Raw genomic sequence first — 23,908 nt, forward strand, 5'->3', positions numbered from 1 at the left:
TCCACACATGAAACTGCCAACTGTTTCAGTGACATATGTATCCCTCTGAATTCATAGTCATTAGTTTACCAATGTTCTGTCTAGCACCTGAAGAGAGGGGAGGGACATGCAGGTGGTTCGGTCCCACCTCTTCCCTTCCCCAGACAGCATGGTGCCATCCAGGTGCTGGTGCTAGGTAGAGAACAGTCCCTCTTCTCACACCTCAAATGCACAGGGCAGGCCACTCCCCTCCATGGAGAATAAGTTGCCCCACTCAAAACTTCTGAACACTGCATTGTCACAGGGGCCTATACTTCCGTTACCTGTACCTGTCCCCCATGATCTTTTCCTGTCTCCCTGACCACCACGGAAGAACACGGAAAACACCACATTTAGGAAAAGTATCTACGCAGTAAAACTATAAAGAAAAACAAAACAAATTCAGAAGTCAAGTTAATAGCTACTCTTGGAAGAGGAGAAGATAATTTTCCATTTGTTAAACTGGGTGATGCATTTATTATGGTTCATAACATTCATATACACTTTCCACAAGAAACTCATCTCATGGTTGACAGTCTGAGTTTATTAAATAAAATCAGCTTATCACAACCCCCTACCATTCTCCACACAAAGCTGTCACCAGCTTATGAAAATGAGTGAGAAATTCTCTCAAACTAAAACTGTTGAAATGAAGACATGAAGTATGCCTTAGATATCTTCATTTATATCTAAAGAAAGGAATGAGGTTAAATTGATAGGACTTATTCTTAGGAACAGAGACTAGCTCGCTGTCCATTAACATTTCCTCCAAATGCTAAACATTGTCTAGTACATTTAATGGTTGTCATCAAATTTCTCAGAATTTACTCTCCAAAATTTCTTTTCACCTATTCCCAAATATTTTGCATCTTTTATATGTTCTATAGTGTTCCTCACTCTGACAGTGATCATCTTTTTCCACAAGCCTGAATTCCTTTTCCTTTTGTTAATATTGTTATAAGGCCTTTATCTTTCCCTAGCAAACAGAATTTGACTTTGCTGATCCTAGTATAGACAGTTAATCCTCTTAGGCCTAGTGTTCCATTTTTGGAATGGCACATAACAATAGAAAACAGTAAAAATTTTTCTCTTCAAATTCTTGTTCCTTGAAATTTTCTAGGTAACATATATGAATTTCATTTAAAAAACCGCAACCCTTGGCATAAATGGGTTAAAAGTCTTTTTCATTGTCTTGAACTTTTCTCTTCCGAACTTCTGTTCATCTGAAACTATAACATTTGACACTTTTCCCACTTTCACCGTTCTCTGTGTCCCTAGTTCTAAGTTTGGCACTGATCAATAAATTTTCATCTCAACAATTGCAACCTTTCATTGTTCACGATCTATCATTAGTTTTTTTTTCCTTTTGGAATTCTAAAAGTCTGCAGTGTTAGTTTCACATTTGCCTTTTTTAAAAGGTGAACTCTTCTGAAATTAGACTTCCTAAATCTTACATAATGTGTCACTAATTATGGTAAATGTTTCCTTTCCATGCTCTGAGATACCAGGAAGCGCAGGTATCCTCCCTAACTGAACAGGAACCAAGCAGAAACACAGGAAACACTGGCTAGCATGTGGTGGCTAGGTTGGGCGAGATGGTACAGGGGCAGCTCTTATGGGTGTAGAGGATAAAACAGTAGAAAAAGACAGCCTGTGCAATACGGCTATTATTGAACAAAGATAAACCCAAATTATTACATGCAATTTAAATTCACTCTAAAGAAATATTTATTCTTTCCTTTATGAAAGCTTGAGAAACACTAAAACCAGAATAAAATTTCTTAAACTGCTTTCCAGAAAGCTTGCCCCACTTCAGGAACTTACCTGTATTTGTATTATCTGAAATTTAGCGTATTCAAGAACAAAATCATCATATCTCTTTGGTTGACACAGCAGTAAGAGATATACACCTTAACTGACCATGAAAAGATTGTTTTATTCCATGAAAATATTCTCAAGAGAGAACACTATCTTTAACAAAGCCTATACCATTAAGAAATCAACATGTGCACAAAGAGTAAAAATTACTGAAAAATTGATTTCTTTTGGACAATTCACATGTTCAAAATTTAAGAATGATTTAAGAATGTGCAAGTACAAATGTCTTTAATATTGTAATAACCCAAATACAGGTTTCACTATTCCACATGAAGGAACTTGCCTCCTACGGAAGCAAGTCCTGCTTTTAGAAAAACAAACAGTAGCTTGAAAAGAACAGTTAGTCCTTACAAGAAAGCCTTAAACTTTGCCCTCTCTGGCTGCTAGCCAAAAAAACATAAGCACTTCAGGCTTTGTACAGAAGACAAACATAGCCAAATCACATTTCCTTCTCATTGCTAATCTTTAAAATAAAAATAGCACTAGATTTTAAAACTACTCCATGTAGTATGTCAGTATTGAATAATATCACATTATATAAATAACCCTGTAACGAGATTCAATATCTAAACTTTATAGTTTGCTAGCCTCAAAGGTAATACACTATAAGTCAGGTGTGTAACAGTGGTGTACTTGCTCTTACGAAAGCATTAACTTTCACACAATTGTCATTTAGCTTTAGTATAACTTGTATGATTCAAATAACACTGGGAAAAAGTATTAAAACAGCCACACAGCTTCTAAAATATTGCTTAAAATCCAATAATACACAAACCATTTCACGTTCTCTTTCTCCCCTCAAAACAGTAAAGAACCAAATTAAGAAGTTTTAGTGGTACAAATAACCCCCCACCCAACCCACATCCCTATTACAACACCACTAAGAAATTAGTTCAGATACAAGTCATGAACAAAATCACAAATGTGAGGCAAGGACAACATGAGCAATAGGAGCACTAACGACAATTATATTTACAAGTATAAACATACAGAAATTCCCACTTTACAAGTAAAAGTGCACATAGATCATTACGAAGTTTCACTAAATTTTATCTGGTTCAAACAAAAGCATCACTTGGAAAGAGACTATCGTCATAATAATCAAATGAGTTCATCATAACCCTAAATTAAAAGACAATGGGGGAGGTCCATAAAACTTCTCATAAAACACTGAGTAAAGTAAAATGGACAGGGACATGTCTTTAGTTTGATGCATAAATTTGAAGATGCACCATTTGTACATGGTAGAGCTCTAAAAGCCACCTACCGAGGCTACATCAGCAGCTGCAGCAGTGCTGCAGAGTTAAAGGAGGTCGCACTGAGCTGACACCAAAGCCCTTTGTGGGATACTGTAGTGGTAGTGTTGGCAATCAACAGATTTAGGCACTCTAGTTTAAGGCAGCATTTGAATGGAAGCAGCTGACTTCTGACAACAGTCCTTTGTCTTGAGGTGGTGAGTATCTTCTGTATTTATTATGCCAGGACTTCAGTGCTAACTATTAGATTCTTCCCAGAAAGATGTTGAAGATGTATCACGTTTCAAAGAGTTCTTTCAACTGGGCAGTAGGCTAGAGCAGAGATGTTTTCTTTTTCTTATCATCAACATTTCAGGTTCACAGACTATGTCTTCATAATGCCAAAACTGGAATGTTTGCAGTGGGGAAGTTACAGCAGCATACACAAATACTAATATGGAAATATTAGTGCTAGAGATGTTGGACAAAGTGATTTGTACTACAAATGTAAAACAAAACAAAGGTTTTGACAAGAACAAGGGATTATAAAGACATGCCTGAAAAATCTAAGTCCAATCACTCTAGACATGCAACAGGATGTTAAGCAAGCACGGAGGTGGCGCAGGCAGACACTGACAAATGGCAAGGATTCTAACAGACAATGGTCTAAACACCAACTGAAACAGAGCTGGGTAGAGACGGTGCTGTTGGGACAGCCAAGCAGAAGACAAAGTTTATATGACAGCTCTGCACTCTTTCTGACTTGGACATCAGTAAAATAAGTGGAAAAAGGGTTAGCCATTGTCGGCTTTTTTCTTTCTTCTATGTGAATAATTGTGAACTAGGAATTTAAGGTTTGGAATTATGATTTTTAAAACAATGTATGGAAATGCTAATGGAGTTAGTAAAAAATAATCATGTCTGCATGCACTCATGCAACTTGCTCTCTCGCTCTCTCTTTGAGCCTGACCACTCTAATACCCTCCCCCCAAAAGCAGCTGCATGTAACCTCCTTCAACATCTTGCCCATTTCCTCAGAAACCCTCTTCAGGAACCTGCAGTCCAGGAGGAAAAAGAAAAGAACAATTACTGAAGACCTTTGGTAAGACCAAAAGTGGTGTTCAGTTTAAAGTATCTGCCCCAAATGTCTCTAAAATCTCCCTTTACTTCCCCACACAACTAACTCAGTGATTACACAACCAATGCTGCATGGTCTTTGACTGTACAGTGTTTCCAATAAATGCTTACTGAAATTAAATGGAAAAATAATGTGTCCTAATAACTGATGATCCAGCTAAATTAGGCACAAAATGGTTGTATAGATATCTTCCTTCTACTCAGTCAAAACAACTGTTTGTCTTCTAAGTAATACTTGGAAGATCTTCCCCTCCATTCAAGATTTCCTCAGCCTTCATTGATTTAGAATCTATTTTCTTATGTGTAACTACTAAATAGTTACTAAAATGATAGTCCCAAAAGACATTTTCAAGATAAAAAATATAAGCATGAGTTTCATTTGGAAGGAAGTTTATACCTTACTGAAAATTACAAGTAAGCCTGAAAAAACTTTTCAAGTCTCAAAATAAAGCTATTTATTCACATAAGAGCTGGATCAGATGACTTTGTAGATTTCTTGATTAGCCTACTACTTAAATAGAGTTTGCACTAAGTACTTATTTTCTTCCTTTAGAAAACCAAAGAGTAAGGAGGGAAATGAAAACCACTGTATTATTGTTTTTTACCCAGTTATTCAACTTTTGCTTCCTAGAAATTGAAGTTACAAATTGTAACTCCTAGAACAAACCACTCTCTTTTTTTTTTGGTACCAGGAACTGAACTCAGGACCTCATGCTTGCCCGGCAGGCACCATGCCACTGAGCTACACTGCTGGCCCTGAACCACTCTTTTGGGAGACAGCTTTCTATAACTTTTCAGAGCAGTTTTACTTATTTAAATTCACACAGTCACTGTTTTCTGACATAAAGGGGATGAGGGAACATTCTACTTATGGATTCCTGCCCAATAATCAAGTTCTTTTATTTATAAGGCAGAAAAACACAAATTCTTCACACAGACTCAAGCAGGACATAAAGCAAAAGGCATCAATTAAGTTTCACACCAACATTACTCAAATGATAAGGCGTCACAGCAACAGTTACTTGTGGCAATATTCATACCTTTAAGACCAAGCTTGTACTCAGCTCACATAGTGAACAATAAACTGGGATGCCATTTTAAGTTTTCTTATTTTTTCTGACCTGTTGAATGTGTTTTTTATGTTACTGTTCTTAGGGCACAAAACTCTCTGATTAGTTTAGATATAAGTTACTGCACCTTTACTGTTTTTCTCTAGAGTTACATCTATGTATGATGTGGGAACGTAGCCTTCTTCACCATTCTGTCTCCGGGCTCTTGTCCATCCATCACCTTTGTCCTCCTCAATAATGTATAGAACTTCACCTTCTTTCATTGCCAGAGTACCTTCATTATGTCCTACATGAGAGTATGCATAGCACAAACATAATGTAAGCATAATGATTATTTTTAATAAAAGTTAGAAATGTAACACAAAATAACATGAGACCCTACTAGATTCCAATTTGCTCGCCCAGAAGCCACTGACTCTCTTGAGCAACAACATCTCTGTGATGCTTTTCTCATACACATGGTTTAAACTACTGTAAGTCTGTGAAGCTAGATTACTATCATCCCACATAACAGATGAAGTAACTGAGCCACAATACTATTATATGATTTGACAGGGTAGTCTAAACTTCTATTTCACTCTTCCAACTCCTTCTCCAAATTTGAGTAGTGCTGTTGTCTACAAAATTTAAGAGTTAAGGATCAGGAAAATAGTAAGAAGACAGTGAAAAAGTGGGAAGGGGTGCAGAGAAAAACCAAGTTTAACTCTGATGATGGCAGAAGTAGAATGGCCACAAAACACAAATTTTCTTTAAGACCTCATCAGCACCAGGACTCCCTTTCAGAACGCTCTTTCTTTTCACCCCCAACCACTGCCAAAGTGCTTGGCAGTAATGGTTTGCATAACTTACTCTTCATTCAATATGTGCTAAAATCTGTTTTACTTTCTAGAGTCCCTCATGCCAAGATCTTTGTAAATATATTATCTCAGATGAGGAGTAACTAAAGACTTTATTTTTTTTGTTTTGCAGGGGTGGGGATCAAAGATCTAGTGCCTCACACATGCCAGGCAAGTGCTTTGTCACTGAGCTACAACCTTAGTCCTTTTACTCAATTTTAAAACCAACAAAATGGTTGAGGGGAGAAGACTTTACATCATATACCCCTTTAAAAGAACTTAATTATCAAAGTGCTATGCTGCTTTTGTGTTAGTTGAGGAAAACAATTTTTGAGGTCAAGAGGAGGAAGTGTAACAAAATGTGCAGAAAAGGGCCACAATTCCTTACTTCCCTCAAACAGCTTGTTCTCCAACTATCACAGGGTAAGGGATGGCACAGTTAGAAGCCACCACTTTCTTTCCCACGGTCATCTGAAAAAGTAGCCAGCAGAGTCAGGATATGACAGCTTTCAGCTATGCCTTACACTTGTCTTTAACGTTTATAAGCTACAAGGAGGAGAATGAAGTGATATAAACCAGCCACCTACTTCCTGGGTTGGGGTATATGCTCAAGGCCTTTCAACCATGTTAAAACATGCAAGTATTACCAAGTTCAGGAGGGAAAGTCTGTATCAACCAAAGTTAGCAGATAATAATCTCTAACAGAATGTTGATAACATAGATAATTTTCTTTCAATTCCAAGTGTGAGGTTTGGGGGGTGCGTAGGGGGTCCCTGTATAATACAATTAAAAGTATGCATACAAATGAATAGGATTATAATTTTCTAACAATGTACTATTTAGGTAAGCACACTAAAATAAGTGACAATGAATTTAGACTTTATAGAATTTATATAGACTTTATAGAATTTATCAAATATAATACATTAAGAACATCGTACCATCAAAAGGATAGATGGCTTTGCAGTGTCCAATAGCAGGCAAAGGATCATCATCCTCAAATTCATCATCAAACTCACTGTGATGACTATGCTGTTGGGGTGGCCCACGAACTTCTTGATTGGCATCATCAGTGTAACTTCCCTCAGGACTAAAAGAAAATATAATTATGTCTGATCAAATATGACAAACGTGAGAGCTCTTCGTGTATTCTCTGTAAGTTGATCGCCTCAGAATCAATTCAGACAATTAGATGGCATGGTTTCATATTAAGCCTATTTTCTTAGATGTTGACTATATAAACTGTTTCTAACACAAATGCTTCTTAGTGAGTTTTTGATAATTTTATTTTAGGAACTTCAGCAATGTTCTAGGGATATAGCAATATTCAGCAAATACACCTCTCTGTCACTGGGTCTAGGAACAACATGGACAAACATAGTAGACACTTGTTTTTCCATAATCCCAGATTCATCATCCCCTCTTCTGGCAAAAGTATCCTCAGACTGACCCAGCTCACTGTTCCATTAACAGTGGCTGTTAATACTGTGGATCCAGCAGAGGGACCATGAACACTGCACTCATACGGTGGAAGTGAGGAGTTCACCAGTAGACCTGTAACCCAATCAGAAATGAGCCATGCACAAGGACCTCTCCCTGGCACTGCTTTAAGAGAAGCTCATTCCCTTTTCACTTTGAACTTAGAGAAAACTCGCTAGAGCTTAGGAAGATCTTGAGGTACAGGCTTAAAATGAAGACCACATAGTAAAAGGGAGAGCTGGACAGAAGTGATGAAAATTGAGTCCCACAGATCTCACTGGGCTCTCTTTCACCATCAAAGTCCATTTTTACTGTAGGCCAGTATCAGTAAAGTACTCACTACATTGCTTAAAACCAAAAGACTTCTAATTCCCAATTAATCATGGTAAAGGGGAAGTAACTTAGAGAAATCCTAAATAGGTAATAAAAAGTATATTTTATTTTTCTTAAAAATATTTCAAATCAAAGAAAAAAAAATTAAATTTTTTTTTGCTAAAATGTCAAAGACTGAGATTTAGCAGCACTTTTCCATAAGCCCAGAATCCTCATTCTTAAATAATAGATACCAGAAAGGCTAGATCCTTTTAGTCTGGAATTACAGCTAATAATAAAAACCTGAAGAGATACAGTCTCAAGACGTGACAGGAAACAGTGAAGGAGAGGGAAGAATTAACATTTGTGAAGCATGTACTATTTCCAGGTATTTTGTTTCTTTTACTACTAATGACTCTCCAGGATGTGTATTTAAATCTCCAGTTTAGGAAATAGATCCAGGGAATATTAAAGATGAACTTGTTCAAATTACTCAGTAGTAAACCAAGATTTGACATTAGATCTCACAAATTCTTCTCTAAATTAAGTCCTAATTTGTGGGTTTTTATGGTGAGGGAGCAGGAAGACATTACACCAAGGAGGAAATGTTGCAAGTAGTACATGGAAACTTGGCAAAATGCCAAATGGAAACCGATCTATCCTAACAATATATACCCCATTTTTCCTTTACAAAACCGAGCAGTTGACAGTAAAATTTTTCTTTGGCATAAGTTATCAACTCTACCTAAATAAAATCTTTCTATGCGGAGGTTCCTGTGCCTTGAGATTGTAATTCCAAGAATCTTTTATGTTCTTAGATCAGATTACTTTTTAGATGCATGATAAACTAGAATTAAACAGCAAGAAGAAATATCATACTTCACCTGTAATCAATCACTTAAAGGAACAGAAAATGACTTAGGTTCAAAAACCTGAAGTTATGAAATGCCAAACTTTTTAAATTAGAGAACCATGGAAGAAAGGGAGAAAGAGAAAGAACTGTATGAAGAAATAGCACTGTATGAAGTTTAGGACAAAGGTGTGAAAAATGAGGGGAAGAAAAAGACATACAAATTTTTAAAGTTTTTAAAATAACCTTTCTCGTCCCTGTGTTACAAGATGATTTATATCACTGCTATGTCTTCTGTCTCCTCTACCACCTGTTTTGCCTTCAACTTCAGAGAGCCATGCCTTAGGGAAAAATAAATAAATACATAAATAAACAAGCAAGCAAGCAAGCAAGCAAACAGACTACGAGTTCAGTAAGTCTGCTCAAAAACCCACAAGATAGCCTACATTTGAAATGTGCTTTGAGTTGTTTTTGTTTTTGTTTTGTATTTTTGAAACAGGGTCTCAGTATGCAGTTCAGGCTGGCCTTGAGCTCACTTTGTAGCCCAGGCTGGTCTCAAACTCGCAAGGATCCTCCTGCCTCAGCCTCCCGAGTGCTGGGATTACAGGTGTGCGCCACCACGCCCGGCTTGCTTTGAGTTGTTATAACTATTGTGAGTCTTAAGAGGCAAGAAATGTTTATTCCAATCTGGTTAATAACCAATGTTGCAGCTGATTTTTAAAACACAGCATAAATGTGTACCTTTATATCAAGGTTTTAAGAATGTCTACTGAAGAATTAATCTATATATATGACATATAGATTATGGTATGCTAATATATATATATATATATATATATACACACATATATATATATCATGATGATACTTTACTTGCAGATCATCAATCCTAAAAATAAATATTAGAACTCACTTCTAGCAAAAACCAATCTATCATAATAACGCTTATAAAAGTATACCTCAGACAAGTGATGAATAACAAATGTACCTCATTCTTGTGGATTTCCATTCGCAGGCGGTCAATATTATTCATTGTCTCTGCTAATTTAGGCTGCAAACTCCCTGGATCCCCCATTTGTGGATTTTTCTCATATACATCTTTCATTTTGTTGAGTGCATCTCTGAAAAAGGAAAGGAAATCATAGAATTAATGTGATTCATGTACTTTTAGGTAGGAGTTTCACTTAACTTGGATGACTCAACTCTAACTTCACCTTAAGTAGCGTCACATCTCTTTAAGTTCAGTCAAATGTTACCTGACTAAAAACGATTTGCATAAAGCTGAAAATGTATATAATTTATGGAAACTATCTTTTAAACACTAAGTAATATCAAAAAGTACAGATTTCATTTCTCATTTGTTTTCTATAAACAAGGATTACATACACACACAAGTACAGGTTTAATAAATGGCTGGTAAAATACTCAATATGCTTATATTCGTCACATCCCTAATCAAACTCATTATATCCCCACCCAGCTACACTATTTTACCAGTGTTCTCCAGTTCACAGAACGTCACCATCCTCCCCCTCACCTATGCTAGAAATAGAATGCCATCTTTAACTTGCCCCCTCTTTAAATTCAATCACTTGTCAATTCCTCTTAACCCAGCTCCTCTTCTTTAATTATATTACCATAGGTTTCACCCAATCAGTGTCCCTGACGCTAACATCCAACACCATAGATGAACACGCCTTAAAACTCTTTCCCTTCTTGACCTGGAAGAGACATTTTCTTTTCCTCCTCCTCCTCACCTCTGCTTTCTTTCAATATCTCATTGGCTCCTTCTTCTCTGTATTTAATTTTTAAATGTCTGTTACATAAAATGACAGAGGTTTCTTCTCATCTCATTATCTATTTTCAGATGATTCTCAAATGTCTATGTGCAGTCCCTTTTCTCTAAGTTTCAAATTTCTATTTCCAACCCAACTGGATATTTCCCACATATATTTTTCACATATTTCAAAATCAACAAAGGTAAAACCATATTTTTGCCCCAAACTTAGTTTTCAATTTTTTTTTTTTACTGTTCCAATTACCTCTATAGCTATTGAGCTACAAGCTTTTTCTTGTTTAAACCTCCATTTTTCTCCTGCACAACATCCAGTCAAGTACAAAGTCCAATCTATTTTGGTTTTGAAATGACTTCCTACATCTACTTTTTCATTCTTTTCTCATGGCCACAATTTAATTTAGGACCTTGGCAATTCTTGCCTGGACTGATATCAAATCCCCTAACTTGACTCCCTACCTCTAATCTCCTTTCTAGATGATCTACTCTTCATGCAGCTTTCAATGACCCATCTTTAGGATACAAATCTGCTAGTATATACCTTCAACAACTTCTCATGATTCCCCAGTATCTACAGAATTCCAAACAAAATGTTCAAGATATTTCTTACTTCATTCTATACTTTTTCACACTCATGTTCTGTCGTTATACTCCACATTTCTAACTAAGTCACCCAGATTAAACTCCAGGCACGTCAAGTATATTTCTATGCCATTATTGTTGTCTTCCCCACTTTTTTTGAATGCTACTTTCATCTCCCTCACTTTATCTGACAAAATCCTTTTCCCCCTTTAAGGTCCAATTCCAATGCTCTGCAGACAAGCCGACTAGTGTCTAGAATGTTAACTCTGACATTTACCAGCTACCTAATCTTAGACAAAATATGTATTTAGTTGACACCCCGTTTCTTCACCTATATAATGGAACAATAACCTGGGAAGGCTATTTAAATAATTCAGTTGACATATAAAATGCACAGTTCAGTACCTGATACAAAAATCACTCAATAAACATTCATTTCCTAGACTACAGCCTTCTTCTCTTCTCCCCACTGTCTCCTCAGTAAAGTCCTGCCTAATTATCTCGGTAAAATTTCATAATTCTTTCTTCTAGGAGCCCCTAGAAGTTTATTTATATCTATTAGCACTTACAACAATCCAGCCTGTGTAAAAATTATGGCCTAGGTCAGTCTTATCCTTCCCAAGTAAAATGTGAACTAGCCTGTCTCCATTTTTATACGCTTATAGTTCCTGGTGTGAACTAAAAGCAACAAATATTAAACTAAATGGTATAATTTTCCACACTATTTTTATGTTGCTCTACTAAGAAATAATTTTACTAAATACTATTTATACTAATACAGTTTATCTTATTGTTGACAGACGCCATATTTGTAAGCTGCCTACTCACTAAAATTTATTTGTAACCTAAAGCTGGCATTCGAAGTACCTTCCTGCTCGTCATGGACATGTGCAGGACAGAAGAACTTGAGTCACTGGATGCGCATGCAAGCTCCCAGCTAAGGTCAAGCAAGGAAATATTTTGCCTTCCTGTTTCACCTGTCACACTCTGAATGTCCTTTTTGCAATTTAGTTAGTGTTATTTTTTTCCACTTCACTTTTTGTTAGTGACCTTGGTGTTTACAGCAGCTCCTACACAATGCTGTGTAGTGTTGCACAAACTCTGTTTAGGCATGAATTACAAATGCTACTGGCAGAGCTCAAAGTTAACTAATCAACACTACTAAACAAGGTATTTTTAATCAGAAACATACACAAGACAAAGTTTTATATATTTGTATGTATCTATCTGTTGATGAAAATGTTGGACCAGTGGCTACCAAGGGCTCAGCCTTATATTTCCTCTAGGAACAATGTTTCAATATTTAGTAATTTAGTGCTCCCGATGACTCTGAACCATTAACTACTGTGAAATATGAGAATCAATTATAATATTTGTCTTTTTTTCTTTTTTTTTGGTACTGGGAATCAAACTCAGGACTTTGCATTTGCCAGGCAGGTGCTTATGCCACTGAGCTATATCTCCAGACCCCTAATATTTGATTTATGATTAAGCATACCATAATACCTGATATATAATTCTTAATACCAAATCTTCACTCTCTCATGCTAGAGGTCTTGCTAGGCAAGTAGTCTACCACTAAGCTGTATCTCCAACCTCACAATCATCTTCAGTAAAGATATATACTAAGTCACCAATTCATTTTAGTAACCCTTTATTCATCATAAATAACTCTACGTCCATTTTTTTAAAAAACTGAACTAAAGAAAACGTAAAAACAAAAAAGTTACAAAGTGAACAAATGTTTGCTAACATGTTTTACAGCAAATAATTATAGGCTCAAGTTGCTAGTGAGGTCAATTTATATACCAAAACAAAATGAAAATTTATCAAAGTAGAAGAGGTGGTTAGTTCTGATGCAACTACTCTTAATAATGCATCATCAAATCATTTTACAAGTTTATAGAAGACGTTAAGTATATACTACAGCAACTAATAAAAAAGTGAAATGCAAAAACAAAACAAAAAAAAACCTTCTAGCACTTCATTTTTACCTATGACATGGCAACCATAAAGTTTTTCTCAAATGATACTTCAATCAGAGCCAGACATGCTGGCACATGCCTGTAATCCCAGCAGTTGGGAGGCTAAGGCAGGAGGATCACAAGTTCAAAGCCAGTCCAGACTGTGAAACAATGAGTTCAAGACCAGCCTAGACTATGTACTAAAACCTTATCTCAATTAAAAAAAAAAAAAAAGATATTTCAATCAAGAAATATGATTGGTGCTGAGAACTGAATCCAGTCCCTCAGACATGTTAGGCAAACATTCTATCACTGAGCTATATTCTCAGTCCAGATTATGAGATTCTGAAATGTTCCATATACCACATTTAGACATATCATTTAAAATAGACTCTTAAAAAATAATAATGATACAGAGAAATTAAGGAAACACTACTTTTGGTCTGATTCTTTCTGTAGTTCCCTGTTAAGTTCATCAATGCGCTGCTGAAGTTTTTTACGTCTCTGTTCTGGTGGCAGATGACTAAAATCTTCTAGTGCTGGGCCCTGAAAAGAGAGTCTAAATCATTATTAAAGACATTTTCAGAAAATTTTATTTTTTAAATGTACTTGTTTCAAAGTAAGATTATTTTAATCTCAAATTTGCGTCAAACCCTTTTCTTTAAAAAAAAAAAAAAAAGGAAATTTACATAGATACGTTAATGAACACAATTACATTAAAGAGCTCACATTTCAGTCACATTTTTAAACCACAAAACAGAATAGATAAAAATATCACCACATTCAGGTAACTGGTAATTACTAGGATCACATTGCTTTCAAGTCTTGGCAGAGTTAAAATGAATACATATGAATCTTCTTACAGCAACAACAACAAAATGGAAACACATAACATTTCTCATCTACACAAATTATTAGACTACCTTCCAACATCAAACCCATTGCTATAGCACTTAGAATGCTACAAATGTTCAAAATAAAAATATGAGTTTACATGATTGATTTAACTAAGCAACTTACCTCATAATGGCAACTGATAATTGAAATATGCTTCAATACTACATACAGTCTTTGGTTACACTCACTAAACCATTCTTTGGAATCAAAATGTATCTGATCACTTAAAACAAAAACTAGACTTACCCACTGAGTAAAATTATACTCATACACAGAATATATTTTTAATTTTCCTATGTAAACTAAATAAATTACCTCAACTGTACTTGAAAAAAAGGTAAAGCCCAAAGAAAGGATATAATACTTCTGTAGGAAGGACTCTTGGTATCTGAAAAATTCTTAATGGCTTAATAATCAAGTAACTTAGAAAAAGTGCTAGTGTTTAAAATGTAAGATTTTATTCAAATGACATCTTTTTCCTCTTAAACACTATTTTGGTCATTGTTACTCAAGCTACATTATTAGAGATCATAACAGAACCGTTATCAGCAACTATTGAACTCAATTAATATAAATTACTTTTTATATACTCTAAAAACTGATGACAGCTATTATTCTTCATTTTTCTTTCAAAATGATTATTTTGAGAATAAGAAAGTTCAGTGTTTTTCAGAGTTGCTGAAATGGGCTCTCAAAATTCGGGCCACTTACACCTGTAATACACACTGCATAGCTTTATTCCCTCATCTGTAAGAATGCTTCAGTTACTTTTAAAATGAAAAATCTCACTTTTAGGATGAGTTATAATCAAACGTAACATTTAATTAGTAACAGAATCCTCAGATTCCTTCCCCAGTGGTCTGCACACTGGACATTCAACAAGCTTGACAACCAAAAGCAGAGCATCCTAAGTCACTGTCGTTTCTTCTACACCAGTCACTAGAAACAATGTCAACCAAATCTGATCTAAATATATCAATCACAAAATTTCCTGTGAAGTTCCTTTAAATTCAGTAGTTAATTGTCAACATAAATTGTTAGTTTATTTTAATTTGGGGTCAAGTTTTAAATTATATGTGTGCCAAAGATAAGCTTCTAATTTATATTTTTAAAAATATTTCTGAAAATCTCAAAAAATTAATTAATGAAACCAAGAAATACACTGCAATGTTGTAGCCCTTTCTGGGATAATATTATAATAAATTGACAATTATCCACACAAGTAAATCTCCAGATTGCCACCTCTCCCTAAATTAGAGCTTATCATCAAATTTATTTACAGCAGATACCTAATCACTTGCATTTCAAATACCCCATTTGAGTATTAGATTATATTCATATTTCCTATGAATGTAAAGAAGCCTTTTAAGGCACTTAATGCCGTCTTACTAAAAGGGAATTTATAAAAGACTGAATTTTAAGTATCTAAAAAAAAAGTAGTTATTTTCCAAAATCTATTTTAAATAGCTTCCTATACAGGCTATTCCAATAATTTGGTAGTTTGTTCTTCACAATGTAACTTCACTAATGTGTTCAAAATAAATACATAAAGGATCATCCCAAATATACACACATACACACACACTCTTACACACTCACATCCATAATAATTAGGTTATTTATGCTTCTGTTCCCCTTCAGTAGTATAGAAGAATAGAACACTTACTCCATAGTAGAAAAAAATTTCTTCTTTGGGAAAAAATCTAACAACACTTATGATGAGTTATAAATCAAATTAATACGATCTTTTAAAAAGGTTCTAACAATTTTTGCTAAGTTTTTATTCTGCATATAATGAACTTTTGCTCTATCATGTACCTTTTCAAATATTTTTAACTATAATTTCATTCTTCCCTGTAACATGGCAAGAACACTCTACCTAGTAACGTTTAAGAACTAAAACAGGTTGTTGACAATTAACCACAATATTTTCTAATCTATGACATGAGAGGTACTGGCATATGTTGGACTATGGATTAAACTATAAAAAGTAAAAACACACACAAAGTGAAAATGTGGGATGTATTTTACCACTTTTTTTGAATTAAACAAAACAATGTTTTGAGATTACTTAATGTTGGCACAGTATATAGATCAGCACACAAGGCTTACCATCTTCACCGACCACTGAATAGTTCAATGGAAAACAGAAAGAAATGGTAAATTATTTACATGAAACTATAATACAGAAGATGCAATAACTTACAGGTTTTGCTTTTTTTTTTACAATATTGAACTAAATCATGTACATTTCACAATCCAAACAATTATGCCGGGGTGGGTGGGGGGCACAATTTGAAGCACATTTTGGGAAAGCAAATTACTTGCAAAAATAAGCAGACACTGATGATAATGGGCAGATATTTTCTAAGTTTAAATAAAACCCCAAAATTATCATTCTATCAGTAATCATCCACTTTCTTTTAAAGAGAATTTTTACATAGATGAGTTTTATTTATATAGATTCTCAAAAACCCTATCTGAGAAGTTGAATATAAAAGATCTAATATTAGCCATTTAAAAAGAAACACTTCATGAAATATTAAAAAATAGAATATCCTTCCCAATGCATTAAAGAAAATGTCATTGTGTAAATTTTTACAGTTCAATAAAGACTATTTTGAGTTTAACTTTATGATGATTACATGAGGGCAACATTTTTAGTTTTAAAGTGCCTTTTCTTAAATGCATGGACGTATCAAAATTATATTATTATCAAAGTAATAAATTTAGCTACCCAGAATCAAGTTTTTTATGACACATTTCCTGATAGACACAGACATATGGGGTCAAATTTTGCTTTTAAAATAGTTTCTGTTTTTCAGTTTTTATTCTGAAATCCATACACTTAAAAAATACTAAAAAATGTAACTTTAATTTTAGAGGACTGATTAAAATTTATTCTTCCTAACAATATAAAGTGACACCAAGTGTAAAGAAAGCAACCACAGTGCTCTTATACAATATAAATGCCAAACACACACACACACACACACACACACACACACACACAGTGTCCCAGAGTATACAGCAAACTTTACAGAATTAGTCTTTACACTCATTACTTCCAGCTGGCAGCCTTTAAATTATTCATTTTCCCCAGATCTATAAATCATGATTTTTAATTTCTGGTACTGAGGATTGAACCCAGTGCCTCACACATACTAAGCAAGCATTTTACCACTGAGTTACACCTCAGCCCTACCCCCTTTTAATCATTTTATTTTAAACAAGGTCTCACAGATTTGCCCACACTGGCCTTGAACTTGTGGTCTTCTTGCCTCAGCCTCCCAAGCAGCTGGGATTACAGGCATGTGCCACCACACTTGGTTTAAGTCATTATGTTTTAAGAGAAGGTGGTAGAGAGAGGTCAGATAGAATTTCACATAAAAATATGAATGAACTTTAATAAATATCTGGCAAAAATATCTACCCCTTATCTCTGATGAGTTGACCATATATATTAATGGTAATGAAGGTAAGAAAAGATGACATTTGCTATTCATTATCTTTCTGAACTAAGCTTAACATTCTTTAGACTGTCAGTAGTTTTAAGGAACAAAAACTATTTTGCTATGACAAAATTTCTCGTAAGGAAATAAGAGGGTCTAAATTAAGGAAAGATATTTATTGTTTTCATCAAAATGCTGTTATATGCTATACAGAGAGGCCAAGAAACAATATCTGAATTATTTATTTATTCTTATGACAATTTTTACTAGCTAAATTTCTGAGGGATATAGTTTTCCTCATTTCTGTATTAATATCTTTTAGAGAAAACATTAAGATAATTATAGCTGAAAACCAAAGATTTAACATTTATAACTAATTTAGTTTCACTCTGAAATGGAAAACAATCCTACAGCCCAGTAATCTTGGATTTAGGAATGCAAGTTCTTTGTAAAAATATTAGAAACATTTTGTATACTTATTAAAGTAGTATATGTTCAATGCAAAAATGCCATACTACCATATACAATTATAATAAACCTACAAACTAGAAAATTTCATATATATATACCTACTATATCCTATACGAAAGAGCTAAATAAGGAAATCAGGCAATTAAAATAGGTCAAAATCCTGAGAATTGTACTCTGAATATATTAAAGTTAAAAACTGGAAGTCTCTAAGGTCATAAATAATTTAGACAAAAAACATGAGCTTGGGGCTGGGGATTTAGCTCAGTGGCAAAAGCGCCTCCCTGGCAAGCGCAAGGTCATGAGTTCGGTTCCCGGTACCGGAAAAAAACCAAAAAAAAAAAAAAAAAAAAACATGAGCTTATTATTGCAGATGAATCTATTTTATAGAAAGGAGTATCTAGTGAAACTCAAATGAAGTAGTAGAAATTATCAGTGTGGATGTCATAGCAGGCAAGTTTTGGTATATTCCCTAAATATCTACAACACTTGATGTCAAAGGAAGAAACTATAGATCCTCATTCTTCAGAAGGAATCCACTGGTACCCTTGTCAAACTTAAAATTATTGGTCTAATACAGTGGTGGCGAACCCACAGCACACATGCTTCAGCTGGCTATTATCACCGAAAGCTCTAATGGTTTACCATCACTGGTCTAATACAACATTTCTCATATCCTTACTAATACAGGGTACTGTATAAACGATTTTTCTTTTAAAAAAGAAAATTATAACTTCTTTAAAAAGATGCTTAGGAAAAACAATGCCTGACAAATATAGCCCAAAACAAGAGTTTTTAAATTGAATGGTACAATTCACCATCTTAAAAAAACCTCAAGACCTACTCTGGCAGATTAAAGGACCAAAAAATCCATGGAAAATATATCAACTTGCTTATTATAGTTTATTGTCTTTGTTTTCAAGTTTTCTACACTGATAAAATTCTTAAGTGGAAGGAAAACATCTCTTTGGGTTAATTTTGAAATAGTACCTAGTAAACTACCAAAGACCGAAGGAACAGAAGTATTTCAGTCCTAAGGTTATAAGACCCTTTCTTCCCGCTCCATCCTCTAACACCCTAGTTAGTTTGTGGTATTTTCTATCTTGCACACCATTTCTCTAAGTAGTACTAAAACTGGAAGGGTATTTCAGCCTTCTGAAACTAGCCGCCCTCCCCAAAGTATGAATATTTAAAATTAAACTACTGTATGAAAATAAACAATGATCAAGCAACTGTTTTTAAGTTCTGTCATTGTAAAATTGCATCTGCTACTTGTTCAGTAAGAATGAAGATGCCATATATTAAAGCTTCTTTCTCCAGTTCTGCCTAAAATTTTTTTCTCAGTATTGTATTTATTTTGTATTTCTATGACATGGAGAAGTAACATGGGAATAAATGTTACTCTCGTAACTCAAGACAATAGAAATTCCAAATATGATTTCTGAAAGTCTTTCAAGCAAGTATTAAGCTTTAGTTAAAAAATGGTAACAGCATGTCTGCAAGTACAATATAAACCCATCCACAGGGACTGTTCAAAGTGTCATGAATCACGTATGTTATTCACACAGAAAATTAGGCAAGACAGAAGCAAAGAACTTCATTTCATTGGAGGAATGAAAAAAAAAGTGTCATAATACACTGGAACATTTCCACTGTATTACTGACATTAGTGAAGTTAAGTTGTATTTTTTAAATGCAAATAAACATTTTGTCTACAAGTGGCCAAAATGCAATTAGTATGAGAAGGGCTACAGAAAGGAGGAAAAAAAGGACATGGAAGGAAAGAGAAAAAAGAACAAAAAGGAAAGGGAAACAGGAAATGGAAGAAGGAAAGAATCCCACTTCAGTGTATCACTGTTAATGATTAGACTTCCTATGGCAGTGAGAAGACTGATTTTTTCATCTGTGGATTATCATGTCTGTTTTTCCAATGTCCAAATAAATCTTATAAATGAATCTAATTTGTAGGAGCATAACCTAAAAATCAAATACAGACAAAAAATTTAGGGGACTGGGATATGGTTCAGTGGTAGACTGAATGCTTATTAGCATGAGCAAAGCCCTGAGTTCAATTCCCAGTACCAAATAAAGGAAGGGAAAAAAAATTATCCTCAGTAACATAATGCAGTAAATTTATTTATCAGGAGTGTAAAAGTTATTGCTAAGGAACAGTTTAATACTTAGCTGCAGTTTACTAGTCTATAAATTTTCATTTGCAGAGTATTATTAGGAATAAGTACATGTCAAAGGCTAATCTAAACTTTTTTTAAGAGTACAGGGAAAATTTAGAAAAAATAGTTTAATAATTTCCATGTAAACCTGACTCAATAATACCTAAGTATTTTTAAGAGCTTTATAATTTAAAAGTACCTTCTATTAATTTGATCTATAAAGAATCTTTATATTTAACATACGTATGTATGCAAGCATGCATACATGTATGGGTTATTGGAGATAGGGTCTTGTTGGCTTTGAACTTCTTTCTGTAGCCCTGGCTAGCTTTGAACTCCAGATCCTCCTGTCTCTGCCTCCCAAATGCTGGGATTACCAGTGTGTGCCACCATGTTTGGCTAGCATGCTGATTTTTAGTTTTTTATTAAGCTATTGCAAATTTTATTTTATGCTTTTAAAAGTTAAGTAGGGCAATTAAAATTAAGTTTGATATTTTATCATCAACAAAGTAATACTTTATAAAGTTGGCAGGTGAAGTCAGCATTAGTGATAAATTATTACAAGAGTAATTCCAGTGACAAATTACTGAAAGTCTTAAAAATGTAAATACATTACAAGACAATGGTGGACATATGATTTCACATAAACAAAAAATAGCTAAAATATGATTGTACCCAGCACCCTCTTTATAACACCATTCTTTTATGGTTGAGCATTTCAAATGTTATAAAGAGGAGTTGTCTTTAACTTAAGGGCAGCTATACTTAATTCTGTGGTGTTTTAAACTATGTATTTACAGGAGAGAGCCTTATAATGAGGGTGGAGAGTATTAAAGCCACACTACACACACAATAGGCCATCATGCATTTTAACCCATTATTAAACTTACCCCTCTTTTGAGGCTTCTGAAAGAAGGAATTCTGGGCTTCCCTGTTTTTATTTCATTCATACAATAATGCACGGGCTCAATGGAGAATGTGAGAAACTGGGACCCATTAGGAGTACTGGATGTGAATAAACTAGTAGGGGTTAAGGGTGGGGACTGTGGCTAATATGGAAATAAAGAAAGGAATCAATAAGCCAAGTGTGCATAGTTTGTTCCTAAATGAAAATTCTATTTTTGGCAACATACTATCACAAAATATACCTCAAATAAAGTTTTCTATAAAGTATTATAATAAACTAAATATGGTTTTTCCAGAAACTATAATTTATAAAAGTCAAATTAACTTTTAAAATTACACCATTTCACCAGATCATCTTTATAAGCTGACAGATTTAAAATATAGAGTACATAAATTACAGTGTTAGAACAATATATGACCTAGATTTTTAAAAATTCTCTTTTATTCAGATTATACTTAACCTGTAATTGGTCAAGAGACAAAGGCAGCAGCTACATCTAAAGTTATGACTAGGAGGAAAACTTTCATTAAATTCATGACTTTTGGGACAGTTTCTATTTCATCCTTATTTCACATCTTTTTAAGTACAATTCAGTACTGCTTATATTTCTAAGCAAGTCTAGCTTCTAATCTGGTTTTAAAAAGTCTCACCTTTTAACTTCTTTACTGGACAATATTATTAAAAGCATAACTAAAGACTGAGTTCATTATAAAAGTACTTTAAAATATACTTACAGTATATGTAATTTGAATTCAATTTTATCTACACTTATGCCAAGATCAAAGAAGTGAATTTAATCAGGTAAAAATATAGCACATCAGGCTAGAGGTATATATCTATTCTTTCTGATATTACATTGCAACCACTAAATTGATAAAAAGCACTCATCTATTCCATTTGCTCACCTCATGAGCTAATTCTACCCATCTAAAATAAACAGCACATCAAAAACTGGGTTTTATTAACAAGAGTAAGATTCTCTTAACTAGTGATTTATAAAAACCCCAATTCAAAAAACAAAAACTTCCATTAAAAACACTGAGCCATTCCCATTAAAAACTCATATGGATGATAAAAATAATTGTATTAGTATGATCTGTTAAGATCTAATTTGACATTGACCATTACCGTGGTTAATCATTCATTCCATCTGAGAATTGTATTTTAGTGGTCCTTTAGTTAGAAACATGTTTCCTTAGAAATTCTGAGAGAAGTTATATACAAATGAAATTTTAAACACATATAGATCAACTAGATATTACAATTTAGTTAATATTTCTATTCATTATTAATTGGTAGTCAAATGTTAAACTCAGTAATATTTTTTAAAACATAACGGTTAATAAGTAAAAGTTTAGTTGAATCAAATTGAAAACACCTACTCTTCATTAATAATAAATCATTATCTATTCAATACTTGCATCAGCTTAACTGACTTATTAAAACAAAATCTGATTAGCAGACAGGAATTTTATTACTTACCTTTGGCTTCTTTCCAAAGAGCCACAATTTGCCCTTGGCCTTTCCTACTGTGGTTCTGGCATCTACCTTCCCACTCTCCTGTCTGGGTGCACTGATCGTCCCGTCAGAAATGGTTCTGTAAATGTGCTGGCTGTAATCTTCAAACGGAAAGTCTCCTGGAGGCTCAAAACCAGACTTGAACGAATCTACCACCATTTGAGAGTCCTATAAACAGGAACAAATTTTTAAAAAACATTTCATTTGTTCATAATACATTAGTTTTCAAAGCTTTGTTACAAAGAAACAGAAGTTTAACTCTGAAATAATCAAAGTTTAAGGGGCTGGGGATTTAGCTCAGCGGCAAAGCGCCTGCCTGGCAAGCACAAGGTCGTGAGTTCGGTTCCTGGTACCGGAGAAAAAAACCAAAAAAAAAAAAAAAAAAACAAAGTTTAAAGTGAATAATTTCCTCTTGTGAGTTTATAATAAAACTTATATATGTAATCCTACAAATTTATCACTCAATTTATAGTACTCAGGAAACTTTCTACTCAGTAGCTTTAACTCCTCAAAATTCATCTGATAACTAGTTAGCTGGTTAGAAAGACCTAAGAAAAAGACTACAGAAAAAGGTTATAAAGTAGAAATGATGAGAAAATTTAAAAAAAAAACATCTTTAAAAAAATTAGACATCTGCTTTACAAGATGTCTACAAAGAAGTTCTTTGGAAGAAGAGGATTTAATCACAAATAATGAGTAGAAAGCCTTCATTCATCTAACGGGGAAGAAAAAAGTAAGATTATTTAAATACATATTGTGGAATGTTAGCAGGGAAAGACCTGAAACTGTTCTGGGGCTCACAAACACTTCTCTGTAAAATTCAAGTGCAAAACTATAGTTTAACACTGTTCACAGAAAATTTAAACACTCATATAAGTACTATATATTGTTTTAAACATACTTCTAAGTGTTTTACCGACATATTAAAAACTCATTATTTTCAAACAGTATACTATCTCTACAAACTCCTCCCTACCCATAATCATCTCTGCTCTTTTGCTCCTTGCTTCTGTTAGCAGGACATTTTTTGCCTGTTATTTAGTCAAAAGTTACGTATCATATCTTACTTTCCTCGCTAATGCTACCGCACCAGCAAGCACTTGCTAGAAGGTAAAAGAAAGAAGAGTGAAAGAACGAGACAGCCCTAACTCTACTGTATAACCTGGGATACAGCCACAATGAAATACACATGCACTTCGGAACACTCACTGAAAGAAGCCCCAAATCGTCTTGGCTTTTTTAAAATTTAAGAATTCTACTCATTCTTATAGGAAGGATCCTCATTAACATCTACCAGTTAGGCATGCTGTAGAAACTTAAATATGTGATACACATCTGA

At 34.1% G+C, this 23,908-nt stretch overlaps 1 protein-coding gene across 3 annotated transcripts in view; it reads right to left on the minus strand.

Moving 5' to 3' along the window:
• Positions 1-535: 535 nt before the first annotated feature.
• Fnbp1l (formin binding protein 1-like) overlaps positions 536-23,908 on the minus strand; it is a 104,489-nt gene continuing 81,116 nt past the window's right edge. Inside the window, exons 9-16 of one of the 3 annotated variants that reach the window (XM_013514438.1) lie at positions 22,534-22,737; positions 21,035-21,193; positions 16,166-16,180; positions 13,593-13,702; positions 9,804-9,936; positions 9,062-9,156; positions 7,116-7,264; positions 536-5,624 (exon numbers count right to left, since the gene is read on the minus strand). In XM_013514438.1, coding sequence (XP_013369892.1) covers positions 5,446-5,624; positions 7,116-7,264; positions 9,062-9,156; positions 9,804-9,936; positions 13,593-13,702; positions 16,166-16,180; positions 21,035-21,193; positions 22,534-22,737 — 1,044 coding nt within the window. In that variant the 3' untranslated portion in view covers positions 536-5,445. The remainder of the gene's footprint in view (positions 5,625-7,115; positions 7,265-9,061; positions 9,157-9,803; positions 9,937-13,592; positions 13,703-16,165; positions 16,181-21,034; positions 21,194-22,533; positions 22,738-23,908) is intronic. The other 2 variants (XM_005385017.2, XM_005385016.2) reach the window with 2 other exon arrangements.

This window comes from Chinchilla lanigera, unplaced genomic scaffold (genome assembly GCF_000276665.1).
Source record: "Chinchilla lanigera isolate Chin_1 unplaced genomic scaffold, ChiLan1.0 scaffold00022, whole genome shotgun sequence".
Taxonomy (NCBI): domain Eukaryota; kingdom Metazoa; phylum Chordata; class Mammalia; order Rodentia; family Chinchillidae; genus Chinchilla; species Chinchilla lanigera.